Source organism: Aspergillus lentulus, assembly GCF_001445615.1.
Source record: "Aspergillus lentulus DNA, contig: Alt16, strain: IFM 54703, whole genome shotgun sequence".
Classification (NCBI taxonomy): domain Eukaryota; kingdom Fungi; phylum Ascomycota; class Eurotiomycetes; order Eurotiales; family Aspergillaceae; genus Aspergillus; species Aspergillus lentulus.
The window spans coordinates 2,340,572-2,357,256 of record NW_028322113.1 but is presented as its reverse complement, the minus strand read 5'-3'; the positions used below and the strand labels follow the sequence as shown (position 1 = coordinate 2,357,256).

Genomic DNA, 16,685 nt, shown 5'->3' with positions numbered 1-16,685 from the left:
TTATACCATTAGCTGGTTGTATCATATTCGTTATGGTTTGATGTTTATAGACATACATTGTCAATGCCTCGGTTCATAATGTGTAAGCAGTATAAGCATGAGTAAAGAAACATCAAGACCTATACAGTGATATTTGCGCCAATATACTCCAAGAAACACCAGCAAGTTCAACGTAGACCATGTAGGTCGAGAACTTTCGGACTAATTCCACCTCCTCGCCTCACTCGACTCATCCATATGCCTAGCAGCAGTCTGCTCCCTACTCACTTCGCTCAAGGTCTTCGCCTGCGTCTGAGCCTTTTGCGCCGCCAGTTTCGACCCTAATTTCCCCTTTTGCGCAGTCGCCGCTGACTCGGCTCGTTTCTGGCATCCTCCAGTTAGCCAACCACCTTGTATGACACGCTATCCTATCTCCATCAAGGGCTGTTACTCACCTGCGCCGCAATCGCAGCATTGGTCCGCGCATCAGCCCTCTCCGCATCCGGAACCTCCGGCTCAGCCTCCCCTAGTGTCCTCCCCGGTGACTTGAACGGCGCCTTTGATTTCGCGGGGAGCGGGGCGCGCGGGGCGGCGTTGGGCGGGGGATTGGCGGGTGAGCCGAGGACGCGGCCGGGGCGGGAGAAGGGCTCGGCTTCGTTTTTGGAGGTGGAGCAGAGGTTGCCCATTTGTTTGCGTTGAGGTTATCGTGTTGTAGACTTGTAGTGCTGGGGGGTGAGGTGAGCCGGGTGCGATGGGATACGGTATGGTATGGATATGAACTAGAGGGGTGGAGTGGGTGTGGTTCGGAGGGAGAATGTGAATGACCGGGTTAGAGGAGCGATGGATGGTTCCCTTTGGGGTTGCGAAGTGATGTGAAGTGATGCAATTCGTTACGATGTACAGAAGAAGACCCGATATCCTTGATTCGAGTGGCGCCCTTGGTGGTGTAAGTGCGGGCGGAGTGTCTGTTATGTTGGAGACTTGGAGGAGACTGGTGGAGATCATGGCGGAATGACGATCCGGAGAAGATCAGGGGCGGTCAGCACGTGGCTGTCAGTCAGCCATGGACCATGCCATTGCTGAAGAGAACAGGGCCACCAAAGATGAGTAGCCAGATAGTCGAAGTAGGTCCACAAGATGGAGGATTTCTCTCATATTGTGGGTTCAAGATTTAATGATACAATAGTCTTCTCAAACTCAACCAAGGCGAGCCGCAATGGCGTCAGTTAACTACGGATCGGACGGGGAAAGAGCTTCATTGAAACTAGCCGAACAGTCTAAATCTTACGAGTCCCGAGAAGTCAAGGTAAGGACCTTACTAGCTAGTGGTGAGCATAGACAAAGAGAGCATTGTAAGTTTATACAGTTCAAGCTCCTGGCAAGTATATCAGGCAACAAGGCATCAATGAAGTGTACCTGAGGGGTCGATATCTTATCAAAATCGATTACCTAACACAAAGCGGTATAATCAGGCAGAATCAGACACCGGCGGAAGATTTTTCCACTTTAACCATGAAAGGACCAATATTATTCTCGATGCAGTGTAAATGTAGACTGAAAGTGATGATTAAGAGGTTTCAAGAGAACACTACCTACCTCTCCAAGTAGTATTGCAACTTTCCCGGTTAATAGTCTTGCTCGTCATTTTCGAGTCCGCAACGATAAGCGGGCGGGAAGATAATAATCTGCGGGCGGCCTGACAATTCAGGCGGTACGATTCGCCGGCGGGGAGCGGACATGACGCTTTTTCCCCCAAGGTCCTCAGTAAAGATTAGGTGCTTGCTCGCAGGGTCCTCACTCTCCTTCTCGCTTGTGTTTGATTGTATCCAGTCTCTGTGTCTGGATGGGGTCAGGTAGCACCCCACGCCCCCATATGCAAGAATCTTAATGAGGTACGTATTATCCTAGGCGCAAATGCGAGTCCTGCGCTAATCCTCATGTCTAGGTAGTCCCTGTTTCCTCAGGGTATTACCAGGATCCCTTTCCCTCAAGTTGCTCGCACAGATCTGGATGTTACCTTCGTCGAATATATACACGTGGGAAGCTCCCTCCCAAGGTCCTCTTGGATTTGCACACTGCAGGCGGTCAATCCTATGCTCTGGCCTTGATTGCTTCATTCGTACGATTCCCTCGGCTTAACTCAATTCACCCGTTATTGCATTTGCAGCAGTGAGTGATCGCAGTGTGGTAGGTGCTCGCGGCCTTGTACCTGTTGCCTCTGCCCTGCCCTGCCCTGTGAGCTAATGTGCTAACGTCCTCAGTAGTAGTGCTATCATCCCTACTCTTGATCGTCTCCCCCCCTCTTTCTTTTCCTCATCACCGTGTTCCCTATTCTTCATTCTTTAGGTTTGAGAAGATCCCATTGCCACCGGATCTCCCCTCCCCATGTCTTCCCACACTAAGAAAGATGATTTCTGCCTCGAATGTCACTGGGAGGCCTTTCACCTAGATGGTAAGGACTCCCAGGACGGCGCGGAGACCTCCGCTCAGCCGCCAGAATGGAGTTGTTTGGACGAGGATCATCATCACACCTCGCTGACGCATTGTGCCACAATTGACGAAGCGTGTTGCGATGTTGATGACTGTTCCGTAAACTGTCCTTCTGTCTGTGACGGCTTCGGAGAATGTGATGAGGCAACTGCTTGTTCTGTATCACACTGTGACGACAAGAATTGCAAAAGCACGGACGCTGTCTGCTTCGATGAACACTGTTTTAGCTTCACCGACCACAACGGCCAGACGGCCGATCATAACAATCTAGAGTCACTATTGGGACTGGGGCAGCCGCTGTCGCTGGAAGCCTGCGACCTACTTCCGTCATCGACCATCGATCAGAATCAAATGCCCCCACCATCGAAACCTACAGAAAATGCCACATCGGGCCTTGTCAACACATCACAGTCCGCGGACGCCCTGTTTTCGTTCCCAACAACGTTCCATCACTGTCATCCTTCGTATCCTCACTTCCACTGTCATACTCTACCCCGAGATTCACACGATCACCTTGGGAATGTGCCATTTCCCCTGCCGAATAATGTCAATCCGGCGGACGTGTTCCAGATGCTTGGAATGTGCCCCAGCGTGTCTGCCTGTCCTGAACCCCACACCCACGAGGACCAGAACTGCCATATTCCTCTAAGCAAACTGGACAACCGGTCGGCCGACTCCTTCACGTGCTTCCACCTGCCACCCACTCCCAACGATTTGCCCAAAGCGTCAGCCAATATCAACGGGAATGTGCCGCTCAATGGACCATGCCGGTCGCATCATCGGTGTCGAATCCACCCCCACGCGCATGTTCACCCATACGGACCCTATTCCGCGTATTCCCGCCAGTCCCGATCGAGCGTGAGTTCACAACTGATTCCCAGTCCGGGTGAGACGCCCCCACCTTTGGAGGGTGGTGCCTCATCGGCATTGACCAGTCCGGGGTTCTCTTCCGTTGACGGGGAAGTGCATGTTTGCAAATGGACCACCACGAGCCATGGTGTCAAGAGATCCTGCGGAGCGACATTTTCCGATGCCTGTGCGCTCCAGGAGCATCTGGTTGCAAACCATATGGGGACCGTGGAAGGGGCAAAGGGTACCGGCTACTATTGCTTTTGGGAAGGATGTCATCGCCCGGACGAGCCTTTCTCCCAGAAGTCGAAACTCCAGGGTCATTTTCTGACGCACAGTAACTGTAAGTTCATAAACTTGTGGGTTCTGAGCCGAATCTAACTGTATCCTTCAGATAAAAACTACAAATGTTCGGTTTGTGGCAAGCTGTTTGCTCGGCAAGCGACGCTGGAGCGACACGAACGAAGCCATCGAGGCGAGAAGCCGTACAAGTGTACCGAATGTGGCAAGTCATTCACCGACAGCAGTGAGCTAAGTAAGTTACTTGATAGTGTGTCATTGGTAGGATGCTGACTCGATAGAAACGCATTCACGGACGCATACGGGCGAGAAGCCGTTCAAGTGCACATTTCCAGGGTGCAACTTTCAGACGGGCGATGTAAGTCGCTTCCTTTGGGGATGGCATGCAAGCATGTACTAACATTGACATCTACAGTCGTCCAACATGTCGAGCCATCGACTCAGTATGTTCCTCGCTTATTAGCAGTAGTACATGACTGACGAGTACAGCCCACGGAGAACGAAAACACAAATGCAATTTTCCTGGATGCAGCAAGAGTTTTACTCGACCTGGTACGTTACCTGAACCCTGACAGTTGGCCATACTGACTCCGACTCAAGACCAATTGAAACGGCATATGCGCACGACGCACAAAGCAGACAGCACGACCTTCCCCTCACCGTCACCGCTGTCCGACCAATTCGCATTTCCCCTTGGCACTGTTTGATCAATACCTTTTCTTCATCACATTGGAGTTAGTCAAGGCGGTATACGGAGTCTGGGTATAAAAGTTTATGCAATTGTATGCAATTGCCCGGCGTTGGGAGGGAATACTCTCAAAAGATGATACCAATCACGATATGAATGGAAATGTATACTAGCAGCAGCGCAGCTAGCAGCTATAATGACTCACTTCATCAGGTGACTCGTTCAGTTATTCAGCATGAGCCCTCTCCTCCAAAACTTCCACCGCATTACTCAACTCCCTCACCCGCTGCCCAACCCTCCTCCGCACCTCGTCGCGCACACGCGCAGGGATATCCGACGGATCGAAGTTAGTATCCACCAGCTGTCCCCGCTCGTCAGCATCACCCTGCTGCATCTGCTGCGGCGCATGCGACTCGGCCGTGGTCGCGATGTCGGTCGTGTAGAGGCTGTACACGGCGAGCAGCTGGTTCAGGGCGTCGCGGGCGGACTCGCGGTCCGAGGCGGCGTAGATGGTCGAGCTGGCGGTGCTGTCTGTGGCGATTTCGAATTCGTCTTTGGCGGTTTCGTAGCTATTTCGTTAGATTTATCTCTCTTGTACAGAAAGGGGAGGGGAAGGAAGGAAGGAGTACAGTTCTTGGAGTTCTTCGACGATGAGGTCTGCTTGGGATTTTCCGGTAGAGAAGGGTCTTGTTGATGGGGGGGATTCCTTGAGGGTAGGGAAGGTTGCGAGGGTTGGTAGCCTCAAGGGATGGGTGGATAGAGGTCGACGGTGGATGGATGATGTGACGGAGGCGCGGAGGACGCGGGACTGGGAGGGTAGAGGTTTGGCGAGTCGGGGGGTTAAGCGAAGGGTAGAGAGAGTTAATCGGAGGGAGGTCATTTTCTTTGTATCAATTGATTCAACCACGAATATCCAGCCACGGATATGGATGGCAGGAGAAATGAGGTGGAATTGGAGTTGAAGCTGCTGAGTTGAGGAATGGGGAATGTTGACGACGATGACATCAGGTACTGTTTCGTCTCGTGTTTCGGTTACAGTTACAGGGGACAATGTACCACCACGACTCCCTTACTAGACAGACAATTCGATGCATATGTACAAACACAATTGATGATCTCTACGGAGTGTAGTCTACTAGAATCCCATTTTCATACCACCATTGGCACACACCACACTCCCCGTACACCACAGACCATCGGCCGTACACAGCATCCCCACCACCCCCGCAATCTCACTGGTAAACGCCGGCCGCCGCCCACCCATCTTCTCCTTGATCAGGCGGATTTGCTCCTCGCTCAACTCCTTCATCTGCGGATCATCCTCAACCATCTTACTCAGGGGCGTCGCATCCTGGAACCCCTGCATCTGCTTCCAGAACTCCTCCCCCGTCGCAAAATACATGTCCCCGATGACAGGGCCGGGGTTGACGGCATTGACCGTCGCACGGTCGGCGAGTTCACGCGCCCAGGTGCGCGTCATAGCCTCGATCGCGGCCTTGGTCCCGCCGTAGACACTCTGGCCCGCGAACCCGATACTCGAGGAGACGGAGGAGATGTTGACGATGCGGCCGGAGCGGTCGGTGGGGAGGAAGGGCGCGCAGGCCTGCGTGAGCAGCAGCGGGGCGAGCACGTTGATGCTGTAGTGCCAGTTGAAGTACTCGCGGTCGATGGGGCCCTTGACGGGGTCGTTGAGGACGCGGTCCGCGCTGACGCCGGCGTTGTTGATGAGCACGTCGATCTGGAACTTGCCCTCGGGCGAGGTGAAGTGTTGTTTGGCGGCTGCTAGAATCGGGGGGACGGCTTCTTCGGCGTGGAGGAGGTCGGCCTGCACGGCGACGCAGCGGATCGAGTGCGTCGAGGCCAGCGAGGCGCAGAGCTCCTCTGTGCGAGCGCGCGACGATTCAGAGGTGAAGTTCAAAAGGAGCGAGCAGCCTTTTGCGGCGAGGTTTCGGGCGATTGCCTCGCCGATGCCTGTTTCGTTAGCTGTAGCTGTGACGGAGATGGTGTAGACTGTAGACGTACCCCGTGAGCCCCCGGTGACAATACCAAATTTTCCCTCCAAAGGTCGCGACATTGTGTTACTGAGTGTATGCTTAAAGGATATGCTCTCAAGGTAATGAATTAATGCTAGTTATAGAGGTCTCCAGTTGCAACTGTCCAAATCATAGGTAGCGGGGTCACCCCACGTTAAATACAGCTACAGATAATCACGCGGCCACAGCATAGAATCCAGCTCATCGCACAAGACATTTAGTCCAGTGAGTAACATTGCACCGGTAGACTGCGATAGAATGATAATAACCGAGTCTGTCTGTGGATCTACTTCCCCACTGTCTGTACCACGGAGAATTTCCCGTTTGGGTCTCCGGTGGTTCATCATATCAATTGATCAATATCTCGACCCTTTGACTAGATTACTGACGGACCTTCAACCGCTTAAATGCCTGCGCATTCTCCTGAATCGCCAGCTCAACCGGTAACCTCTCCATACTACTCGCCCCAAAGAAACCATGCACCCCCCGCGTCCGACTGAGCACATACTCCGCGTCCTCGGGACCCGCCAGCGGCCCACCATGACAGAGCACAATCACCTCAGGATTAACCCTGACGACCGCATCGCGAATCTCCTGGATCACCCCAACACACTCATCCAGCGACAGCGCGGTCTGCGCCCCGATTGTCCCAGACGTGGTTAGCCCGACATGCACGACGATGACGTCCGCGCCCGCGCGCGCCATGCGCTCCCCCTCATCGACGGTAAAGACATACGGCGTCGTGACGAGGTCCATCTCGTGCGCGAGCCGGATCATCTCCACCTCCTTGTCGTAGCCCATCCCCGTCTCCTCGAGATTCTGCCTGAATTTCCCGTCGATCAGCCCGACCGTTGGGAAATTCTGCACGCCGACGAAGCCCAGCCCGCGCAGCTGCGCCAGGAACGAGCGCATGTCGCGGAAGGGGTCTGTCCCGCAGACGCCGGCGAGGACGGGCGTGTGTTCCACTACGGGGAGGACTTCGTTGGCCTGGCATTTTTAGTTATGCAATCATAGTTGCAGAGTGTAGGAGACGAACCATTTCGACGACGACCTGGTTGGCATCCGAGTATGGCATCATGCCTGCCAGCGACCCTCGTCCGGCCATTCGGAACCGGCCCGAATTGTAGACGAGGATCAGATCCGCGCCGCCTTTTTCGATAAATTTGGCGGAGAGACCGATTCCTGCGTATCGTACGGAGGGTATCAGTTAGATTGGTTGTAAGGTGAGTGAGTGCAGTGGTACGAACCAGCTCCTGCGCCGACGATGATTGAGCCCTCGGCGATGGTCTGGCGGAGTCGACCCAGCACTTCTTGACGGGTTGTTGGACGGGGCATTTTAATGGGATTTTGCTTTAAAGTGTTTCCGTTCTTTTATGTGCAGGGATACATGAGAGACAGAAGGGCCTGGCAGATTAAATGCGGATGCATGGTGTGACAACCCCGCCTGCACTGCGTCATTGACGCTTACTTGGAACAGCTGCAGGAGGAGTCAAATCCACCTTGCTCCGGTCAATCTGAAAGATAGAAATATGCTCAGCTGGACTAATTGTTCAATTGTTCAATGACAACTGGTGGAGCGTAAACCACCGAGTAAGTATACACGATGGTCAGACCCACCATCGTCCTCATCGGAACCTGCGACACCAAATGGGACGAACTATGCTTCACGGAGTCTCAACTCCTCACTCAAAACACCTGCACCGTCCTGCTCATGGACGTCGGCCGCACCCCATGCTCCCACAGCTCCATCGCCATCAAACACCCCGACCTAACCAGCACTGACACTGACAATGACGCAAAAATATCGGATCTCCCCCGCCCAGAATACATCCACCGGATGACCACCCACGCCATCACAGCCCTCACCACCCTCCACCGCTCCGGCTCCATCCACGCCGTGCTAGGCATCGGCGGCTCCTGCGGTACCGCCCTCACAACCGCCGCCATGCGCGCCGCTCTGCCCGTCGGCTTCCCCAAACTCATGGTCTCGACCATGGCCAGCGGCGATGTATCGCCCTACGTCGAGGAAACCGACCTAACCCTCATGTACAGCGTGGTCGACGTCGCAGGCACGAACCGCATCCTGACTCGGATTCTAACGAACGCCGCCGCCGCCGTGACCGGGATGGCTGTGTCGTATGCGTCGCAGGCACAGAGCATGCACGCAGACCGAAAAGGTAGCAAAACACAGATAGCAATCACCATGTTCGGGGTGACGACACCAGCAGTGAATACCATCCGGGAACGGCTACAGCAGACCCTCGACTGCGAGGTGTACGTGTTCCACGCGACCGGAGCCGGCGGGAAGGCAATGGAGCGGCTCATCCGCGAGGGCCAGCTCGACGCCGTGGTCGATCTCACCACGACCGAGATCCCTGACGAGATCGTCGGCGGCGTGCTCTCTGCGGGCCCGCGGCGTCTTATCGCGGCGGCCGAAGCGGGCCTCCCGCAGATCATCAGCGTGGGTGCCTGTGACATGGTGAATTTTGGGCCAAGGGAGACGGTGCCAGCCCGGTTCCACGACGGTCATCGGCTGCTGTATGAGCATAACCCGACTGTGACGCTCATGCGGACGACGCCCGAGGAATGTGAGCGGATTGCCCGTTTCATGGCGGAGAAGCTCAAGGCCCATGTGGCTCACCCGGAGCGCGTGCGGGTGATCTTGCCTGCGGCGGGTATCAGCATGCTCGATTCACCGGGCCAGCCCTTCCACGACCGGGAAGCGGATGAGGCACTTTTCTCCACTCTCGAGAACGAGCTCGATGGGACAGGAATTGCAGTCCTGCGAGACACACGAGAGATCAATGATCCAGAGTTTGCCATCTCCGTAGCCGATTCCCTAGCAGATTTGTTGAAGAGCAAGTAATAAAGTCCGCATGTGTCACACGGAGTGACGATACGACCCTACGATATAATGACGAAATGATCAATGCTATGCATTTCAATGCATGTTAATGCATCGTTGGTATCATTTGACCCGACCTAGTCGGGTTGAATATTAAGGAAGAAATATCGAGAAATATCGGAGGCATTGTTGAATGCAAACATACTCCCAAGTAGACCCAGCCCATACAGCCAATAGGAAAAGAAAAACCCCCATATATGCCCCTTTTATTGCCGTTGAAGACAAATACTTTTGAGCTCTAAGTTGAGAGAACCCTTTTATGTTGTTCGTAACATCGTGATCATGTTGAAAAGGTCTATGTGTTAAGATATATCAAGCGTCGACGCCATCGAGAAAGGAAGATGCTTAGTAGCGGTAGCTGCAACAATTAGCTTGGACCAGACACAAAAGATCAGGCGCACTTACATCTCGCTCTTGAAAGGACCGGCAATATCCAGACCAAGGTACTCGGCCTGAACGGGAGTGAGCTTGGACAGCTTGGCATTGACGTGATCCAGGTGGAGCAGAGCAACCTGCTCGTCCAAGATCTTGGGAAGAACGTAGACACCAACGGGCTTCTTGCCGGTGGTGCCGAACTCGATGTACTTCTTGCCAAACGCCTCGTCCTCGGCCTTGAACAGAGCAATCTGGGCAAGGACCTGGTTGGAGAAGGAGCAGGACATGACGAAGGAAGAGTGGCCGGTGGCACAGCCAAGGTTGACCAGACGACCCTCAGCAAGGAGGATGATGTGGCGGCCGCTGGGCATCAGGTAGCGGTCAACCTGGGGCTTGATGTTCTGGACGGACTTGGCGTTGGCCTTGAGCCAGGCAACGTCAATCTCAATGTCGAAGTGACCAATGTCTGTGTTGATCAGTATAAAAGCCACGGAAAGTCGAAACGCGTTACTTACTGCAAACAATGGCGTCGTTGCGCATAACCTCAAAGTGCTTGCCAACGAGAATGTCACGGCAACCGGTGGTGGTGACGAAGATCTGACCCTGGGGAGCAGCCTCCTCCATGGTGACGACCTGGTAGCCCTGGACAGCGGCCTGGAGGGCGTTGATGGGGTCAATCTCGGTGACGAGGACACGGGCACCCATGCTGCGGAGAGCGTCGGCACAGCCCTTGCCGACATCACCGTAACCGGCAACAACGGCGACCTTGCCGGCAATCATGACATCGGTGGCACGCTTGATACCATCGATGAGGGACTCACGGCAACCGTACAGGTTGTCGAACTTGGACTTGGTGACCGAGTCGTTGACGTTGATGGCGGGAACAAGGAGCTTGCCCTCCTTGAGCATTCTGTAGAGGTGGTGAACACCGGTGGTGGTCTCCTCGGAGACACCGTAGCAGCCCTTGAGCATCTCAGGGTACTTGTTGTGGACGAGAGCGGTCAGGTCACCACCATCGTCGAGGATGAGGTTGAGCTTCTGGCCATCCTTGAAAGCGTTGAGCTGCTGCTCCAAGCACCACTGGTACTCCTCCTCGGTCTCACCCTTCCAGGCGAAGCTATTATGATATTAGAGCTGGCCTGGTTTCAGAATGGTAGTCGAACTTACACAGGGACGCCGGAGGCAGCAATGGCGGCGGCAGCGTGGTCCTGAGTGGAGAAGATGTTGCAGCTGGTCCAGGTGACCTCAGCACCAAGAGCGGTGAGGGTCTCGATGAGAACAGCGGTCTGGATAGCTAGAAGGCGAGTCAGATTTTAGTCTCTAACCCCTCTTTCTGGCATAAATAACATACTCATGTGAAGGCAACCGGCAATGCGGGCACCCTTCAGGGGCTGGTCCTCGGCGTACCTGCGGCGGATAGCCATGAGACCAGGCATCTCAATCTCGGCGAGCTCGATCTCGCGGCGGCCAAAGGCAGCCAGAGACTAAAAGGGGTTAACATGTTTATACAGTATATGGTGAGAGGGAGGATCTGAGAGGCCACGTACGATGTCGGCGACCTTGAACTTCTGAGCGGGGGCAGCCATGGTGATGATGAAGAAGGATTAGGTAGTTAAGAAAAAGAAGCTGGACGAGATTAGTTAGGACAAGTCTTGATAATTGACTGACTGCAATTGAACAGAAGATGGGATGAGATGACTTACTGAAGGGAATGATGAGGATGAGAAGAGAGAGGAAGAGATCGAGGGAGGAGGGGAAGAGAAGAAATAAAAGGGAGAAACAAGCGGAGGGGAAATCCTCTCAGCCACGTTCTCTGGCTACTGTCGGAGGGGAAACGCCGTTCGGACTCGGAGGGTTTTTGCGGCGGGGCACGGGTACCTCAGGCATCAAGGGACGCAAGTGTCGCTGCCTGAGGCCAGATATCCTCAGGGTCCTCTTGAGTCTCTGACCGCTCCTTTCCCTGTCATTGTCCATCACCTTAATCAGTTTCACTCTGTCTTGGTCTGGAATAACTGCATTCTGTTCATTCTATGCTAGAAGATACCAACAGGACTGTGATGGATAAGCCTAATACATCCATGTTCAGTCCATCGTTACCTGGCGCTCAATCATAATTCCCCCGGAGATAGACGAACCCCTGTCAGAGCGCTCCCTTGTCACCAGCTCCAAGTACTCTTCTTCGGTCTTTCCCCTCGTACTATGACTCTGACTAGGCATACTATTCGTCCGGGCCCACACATGGCTATGTTCTTGATCCTGAGAACTGTTCTTCTGCCCTCGCCGTCGACGCCAAGTATTTCTCCAAATAAACTTAGCAAGCGGCTGATACGAGATCAGGCACGCAGCAATAAGATACATCCCCACCTCGACGAGGGTCCAAATGATCAATAATGCCGCGTTCCAGGTGTTGTCCGTGACGGCGTTGGTAGTGCTGAACGTAAAGAGGGCAATCAGGCCGGCGATGAGGCCCCTAGTCTCGTCAGCCCTGTTCCACAGTGCACAGTAAAAAGAATGGCTCGACTCACACACTCCCCAGCAAAAAGGTGATTAACAAACCGACCTTCAACCGCATGGTTGACTGCAACCGGATCACATGCGGGATAGGCAGGATGAGCATGATCACATCCGAGACGATATTCACGATCCGCGAGTAGCGGAACCATGCATTGATATTGACGCAGTGCCCGTCCACACTCGGGTTCCATAGTTTCCGGAGAGGCGTGCAGACCGCGAAGCCTGCCGCCGCACAGCCGATGCAGTTGCCGATCATCAGGAAGCCGGTGACATAGCAGGTAATGCGGGAGGCCCGGTGCCGATTGAAGATGGAGATGTACAGGCTCAGCACAGCGAGTTTGGGGAGAATCACGCCAATGATGTAGACGAATGCGATGGCAAGGAGGAACTTGGCCCAGGTCTGCATCATGACCGGGTCGATAGCTATGACGCGCGCTTGATGGAGGCCTACGCCGCCATAGTGCATGTCTCCTGCATTACATCGTCAAGTGAATGTTCTGTTGACGGAGAAGGAGAAGATGGGGAGGTACCGATTGCCACGGATATCAAGGCCACATAAAATATCCAGCCCAAGATAATGTAGATATCATCATGTTGGAAGCCAACACGCCCAATACGACGAGACACGAAGCGTAAGATGACTGCAGATGTACTCAGTACAAGAAAGGTGATCGCTACGCTTAGAAGGGCAGGTCGTCGATCCTCTGCAAGGTAAGCCACCGAGTGTTGGGTTCCGTCTTGGTCCGCCATCTGGTCGTCTTATTGATTTTGGGCGCAATAAAGAAAGACTTAGTTGGAGGGGCCATGTCACCTAAGCGCTCATTGCTTTTGCTAGGAAGGCATCGAGGTTATGAATACCCCCTATGGTAGTGCAGAAGGCCATTTTTGCGCTGGCTTTGTGCGACCAACCTTCACAATGGCGGACGAGATGACATATGCGGTGAGGGGCAAGGTGTAAGAATAGGAGTACACATTATACCCATGTCGGTATTTCTGGTACATACTTCATTGCGTGATACAGGGTTACATTCTTGAAGTTGAGGCTGAATCGGTCAGCATCGCTCACCCTGCGGGGCTTGGTCAGATTTGGAATTATTGTATCACAAAAGGAGTGTAAGCATTGAGCGATAGCGATGGCGATGGCGAGTTGAACTGACGGCGCATCATCGTCTTATGAGCATACGTACATCATTCCTAAGCAGAGGTATGATATCTAGGCATGATATCATGTGAGAAAGTATGAGTCTACCTCCAGTGCCTAAGGATGTGCGACGGTTCGATATCTACCAGGCGAAAGGCAGTCTACTGGCTCGGCTTCTGACCAACGACAGTGAGTCTAGTAAAAGCCAGAACAGATCCCTCCCGAGTCTCCTTTGCAGCCTCGGCCAAGGTTTGTCTAAGTTGCTGCACCATCTGCTCGTTCCCACCTGCTTTGTTTCGGGCTAAGACCTCCGTGGCCAACATCCCACACTCATGCAGTGCAACTGCCAAATGGGGTGGTGCATCCTTCACATCTGATTCGACTTTGTTGAATCCGCTCTGTGCAAAAAGCGAGGGCAGACTCGCACCCCACGCGGAACGAAGACGGGTATCGTTGGCCTGGAAAAGTTCCATTAACTTGACGTTCGCGTCCGCCTTGATGTCCGGATTGATCTTCTCGACACGAAGTGAGGACATGTCGAAATCAGTCCACTGAAGATAACCTCCGGGCTCTGTAGACCAGCTGTTAGAGATATGAAAATTGTAGAAGCTGCTGACATACTGAGAAGTTTGAATAGATTGTCGAGGACGCCCTTCAAGTCAGACTGTTGGAGAACAAAAACAAAATGGCGAACATTAACCACGTCATAGACACCAACCAGGTGCTCAGGGACTTCGGCCTTAATATCCCAATGGTGAAGGCTCATATTGGGCGGGAGCCAGTCGCGTGGAGGAGCCGCATCGAAGGAGATGTCAAGTCCATCCAGTTGGACAGTTGAAGGGAATTCGTCGGCCAAATCGGTGAGCCAGATTCTGTGAGTGTGAGAAGCTGCCGTCGAACAAGTCGAGCTTGACATACCCAGTACCAGTTCCAACGTCTGCGATCCGTAGGTTGTTCACATCCTTGACGGGAATCGAGGGGTGAATGCGGTATCCGAAAAGTTGGACGACCAGATAATGCTGCAGATTAATCCTGCAAATGTAAGCGAGCAGAATAGTAAATAGTTGGAATAATCATACCGGTTGTTGTCCAAGTAGTCCCGGGTAAAGACGTATTCTGGAGAGGAAGACATGCCTATCACGTCTTGATTTAACAGGGTTGGATTGTTGAAGGGATGAAATGAACTGATGATGCCTGTGCTCGATAATGTAGACAGTCAAGGATGGAAACAAGGGGAGACCAGGTGCTGTCGAGATTCTCCCCGAATATGAGCATGCGAGATATATAAGTGAAGGACTAGACCAGGTAGCTGCCTAAGGCGCTCAGGTACGCACAAGCACGGCATTTCTTACCTGCCGAGCAACCTACGCCTGTCAAGCATCAAGGAAGCTACAATTCTTCGATCGGACACCCATGCAGTCTGACTCACTCGGTACTGTCACCGTATCATCCCAGTAAATCGACAGTCGTCCCCAGGCGTCCGTTCCTAGCACCGAGATCGCGCCATTCTTCTTGATGCTTAAACATTCCCGTTCGAGACAGCTGCGCCATTCTCTAGCTTCTACACTGGCAATCGCAGATGATGCCCCTCATTCTTCAAGCTTATGTACGGCCTCAATAGATGACTGTCAGCTGTTTCAGCATGAAAAAATAACCCCCATTACGGCAGCGAACACAGCCCGAAAGAATGCAGTGAAATACATCTCCCATGGTGCATGTGTAACCACCCACGGCTGAGCTCAATCAGAGAAAAGAATGGCAGGGGCAATGACAGGAACTGAGACACGCCTTAGGGCGTGATCGATGACTGTGTTCCAGGTTGAACCTGGAATGGGTCCAAGTCAATCCTTGAGAAGACAATGCATTTGTCAGTATATCGAGCTTGCTGTGGACTTCCGCGTGCCCGAGTATCTCCCACTGCCATATTAACATTCTTGCTCAGGGCCAAGATGAGTCGGTCCTCATCCCCAGGTCGCCTGAATGACGGGCTGAGCCCTCAGCATTGCTCGAGAGCACCGCCTTTTATCAGCTATTAGATCCAAAACAGTATCTGTTGGAGCAGGGGCGCCTAGTCATATCCAAATCTCCAGGCCGCTGCAGGCCTCCCTGGCAAGGCGCATTTGAATCAGCCCCTGAATCTGAGTCAAGGTCAGGAATTGTTTGGGACTTAGACAGTCGAAGACCAATCGATGCTCAGGCATGCTAGAACCCGATGTCTATTATGTCTATTATTGTATAGCACACTTATTGTCTTGCCAACGGCTTCAGCTGATACCGTGCGCTGAAGAACTGCAACTGCGTATGCGAGTTATAAACACCACACTGGGACGAAGTTTATCATCCCGAGAGCATAGTACAAATGAAGGTTAGTCAAGTCTGATTACTCGAATATACATACTGACTTACATCAGTGCATCGCAAAGATTCAGAGCGACATGTCAATCGGCTGGCCGAGCTTTCATGTCTGTCAATTCTCATCGACAGTTACATCAAGCGGATATACCATCTGGCTCTTCATTGCAAGTGATGTCCAGACCATTCTCCTCCCAAGCACTATCTTTGGCATTACCAACGCTCTCGCCACTCTGGACTTCCGCGATGTACAGTCTCAGTCTCCCGCATACCTAAATACGGTCTACCGAATGCCTCTGATCATTGGCTGGGTCGGGATCAATCTTCTTCCCCTGACGATGAACAACCAGCGGAGTCCCTCGTCCATTGCCGAAGACAGCCTCAATAAACCCTGGCGCCCTCTTCCGAGCAAGCGTCTCTCTGGATCCCAGGCAAAACGCCTGATGTTCGGCTTCTACGCCCTTGCAGTGGTTTACAGCTTTTTTTACAGCGGCGGACACCGACAATGTCTCGGTCTCATCATCCTAGGCACCTGCTACAACAGCTTCGGGGCGGGTGACCACAACCCTGTGATCCGAAATATCATCAACGCGTTGGGATACTTCTGTTTCAACTCAGGGGCTGTAGAGGTAGCGCTTGGTTCTGGATCTGCTATATTTACAGAGTCCCCTGAAGCCAGACAGTACTCGCTCAGACTCTGGATCATGGTCATCACGGCGATTATTCTGACGACTATGCACGTGCAAGATATGTGCGATCAGGAGGGTGACGCGAAGAGGGGCCGTCGAACGCTCCCCCTCGTGATCGGGGATGCTGCGGCGCGATGGAGCATTGCACTGCCAATGCCTGTTTGGGGGGTCATATGTCCGTTTCTGGCGGGATCTGGTCCCCTAGCCACTGGCCTGAGCGTCGTGTTGGCCTTTGCTGTAGCTATTAGGATGCTCATGTGGCGGGATACAGCCAGTGATCGGATGACTTTTCGGGTGTGGAATCTTTGGATCTCCGTTGTATATATGCTTCCGCTTGTGGGGGGTGTCTCTTTGTCGTAGGGGCAGCCAT

At 53.2% G+C, this 16,685-nt stretch overlaps 9 protein-coding genes across 9 annotated transcripts; 3 read left to right on the top strand and 6 right to left on the bottom strand.

Moving 5' to 3' along the window:
- Positions 1–201: 201 nt before the first annotated feature.
- ALT_8239 (uncharacterized protein) lies at positions 202–665 on the bottom strand (the record flags this gene model as incomplete). Its single annotated transcript, XM_033563141.2, has 2 exons — positions 202–363; positions 435–665. 2 exons carry the CDS (start codon positions 663–665, stop codon positions 202–204), a joined length of 393 nt encoding a protein of 130 aa, XP_033419032.2.
- A 1,699-nt stretch (positions 666–2,364) lies between these two features.
- Positions 2,365–4,325, top strand: ALT_8238 (C2H2-type zinc finger protein; the record flags this gene model as incomplete). The annotated part of the gene is made up of 6 exons (XM_033563140.2): positions 2,365–3,661; positions 3,713–3,853; positions 3,900–3,976; positions 4,034–4,061; positions 4,108–4,170; positions 4,219–4,325. 6 exons carry the CDS (start codon positions 2,365–2,367, stop codon positions 4,323–4,325), a joined length of 1,713 nt encoding a protein of 570 aa, XP_033419031.2.
- Positions 4,326–4,532: 207 nt separating this feature from the next.
- ALT_8237 (SDR family NAD(P)-dependent oxidoreductase) lies at positions 4,533–6,380 on the bottom strand (the record flags this gene model as incomplete). Its single annotated transcript, XM_033563138.2, has 4 exons — positions 4,533–4,875; positions 4,936–5,317; positions 5,462–6,277; positions 6,329–6,380. 4 exons carry the CDS (start codon positions 6,378–6,380, stop codon positions 4,533–4,535), a joined length of 1,593 nt encoding a protein of 530 aa, XP_033419029.2.
- Positions 6,381–6,720: 340 nt separating this feature from the next.
- ALT_8236 (TIM-barrel enzyme family protein) lies at positions 6,721–7,674 on the bottom strand (the record flags this gene model as incomplete). Its single annotated transcript, XM_033563137.2, has 3 exons — positions 6,721–7,326; positions 7,376–7,521; positions 7,587–7,674. 3 exons carry the CDS (start codon positions 7,672–7,674, stop codon positions 6,721–6,723), a joined length of 840 nt encoding a protein of 279 aa, XP_033419028.2.
- Positions 7,675–7,942: 268 nt separating this feature from the next.
- ALT_8235 (Tm-1-like ATP-binding domain-containing protein) lies at positions 7,943–9,205 on the top strand (the record flags this gene model as incomplete). The annotated part of the gene is made up of 1 exon (XM_033563136.2): positions 7,943–9,205. One exon carries the CDS (start codon positions 7,943–7,945, stop codon positions 9,203–9,205), a length of 1,263 nt encoding a protein of 420 aa, XP_033419027.2.
- Positions 9,206–9,589: 384 nt separating this feature from the next.
- ALT_8234 (adenosylhomocysteinase) lies at positions 9,590–11,205 on the bottom strand (the record flags this gene model as incomplete). The annotated part of the gene is made up of 6 exons (XM_033563135.2): positions 9,590–9,602; positions 9,650–10,085; positions 10,135–10,736; positions 10,787–10,913; positions 10,971–11,103; positions 11,167–11,205. 6 exons carry the CDS (start codon positions 11,203–11,205, stop codon positions 9,590–9,592), a joined length of 1,350 nt encoding a protein of 449 aa, XP_033419026.1.
- Positions 11,206–11,498: 293 nt separating this feature from the next.
- On the bottom strand, positions 11,499–12,883 carry ALT_8233 (uncharacterized protein; the record flags this gene model as incomplete). The annotated part of the gene is made up of 4 exons (XM_033563134.2): positions 11,499–11,579; positions 11,717–12,089; positions 12,145–12,604; positions 12,664–12,883. 4 exons carry the CDS (start codon positions 12,881–12,883, stop codon positions 11,499–11,501), a joined length of 1,134 nt encoding a protein of 377 aa, XP_033419025.2.
- Positions 12,884–13,435: 552 nt separating this feature from the next.
- Positions 13,436–14,406, bottom strand: ALT_8232 (class I SAM-dependent methyltransferase; the record flags this gene model as incomplete). The annotated part of the gene is made up of 4 exons (XM_033563133.2): positions 13,436–13,845; positions 13,896–14,146; positions 14,193–14,306; positions 14,354–14,406. The coding sequence occupies 4 exons, from the start codon at positions 14,404–14,406 to the stop codon at positions 13,436–13,438; spliced, it is 828 nt and encodes a 275-aa protein (XP_033419024.2).
- Positions 14,407–15,633: 1,227 nt separating this feature from the next.
- On the top strand, positions 15,634–16,675 carry ALT_8231 (UbiA family prenyltransferase; the record flags this gene model as incomplete). The annotated part of the gene is made up of 2 exons (XM_033563132.2): positions 15,634–15,639; positions 15,686–16,675. 2 exons carry the CDS (start codon positions 15,634–15,636, stop codon positions 16,673–16,675), a joined length of 996 nt encoding a protein of 331 aa, XP_033419023.2.
- Between the last annotated feature and the right edge of the window lie 10 nt (positions 16,676–16,685).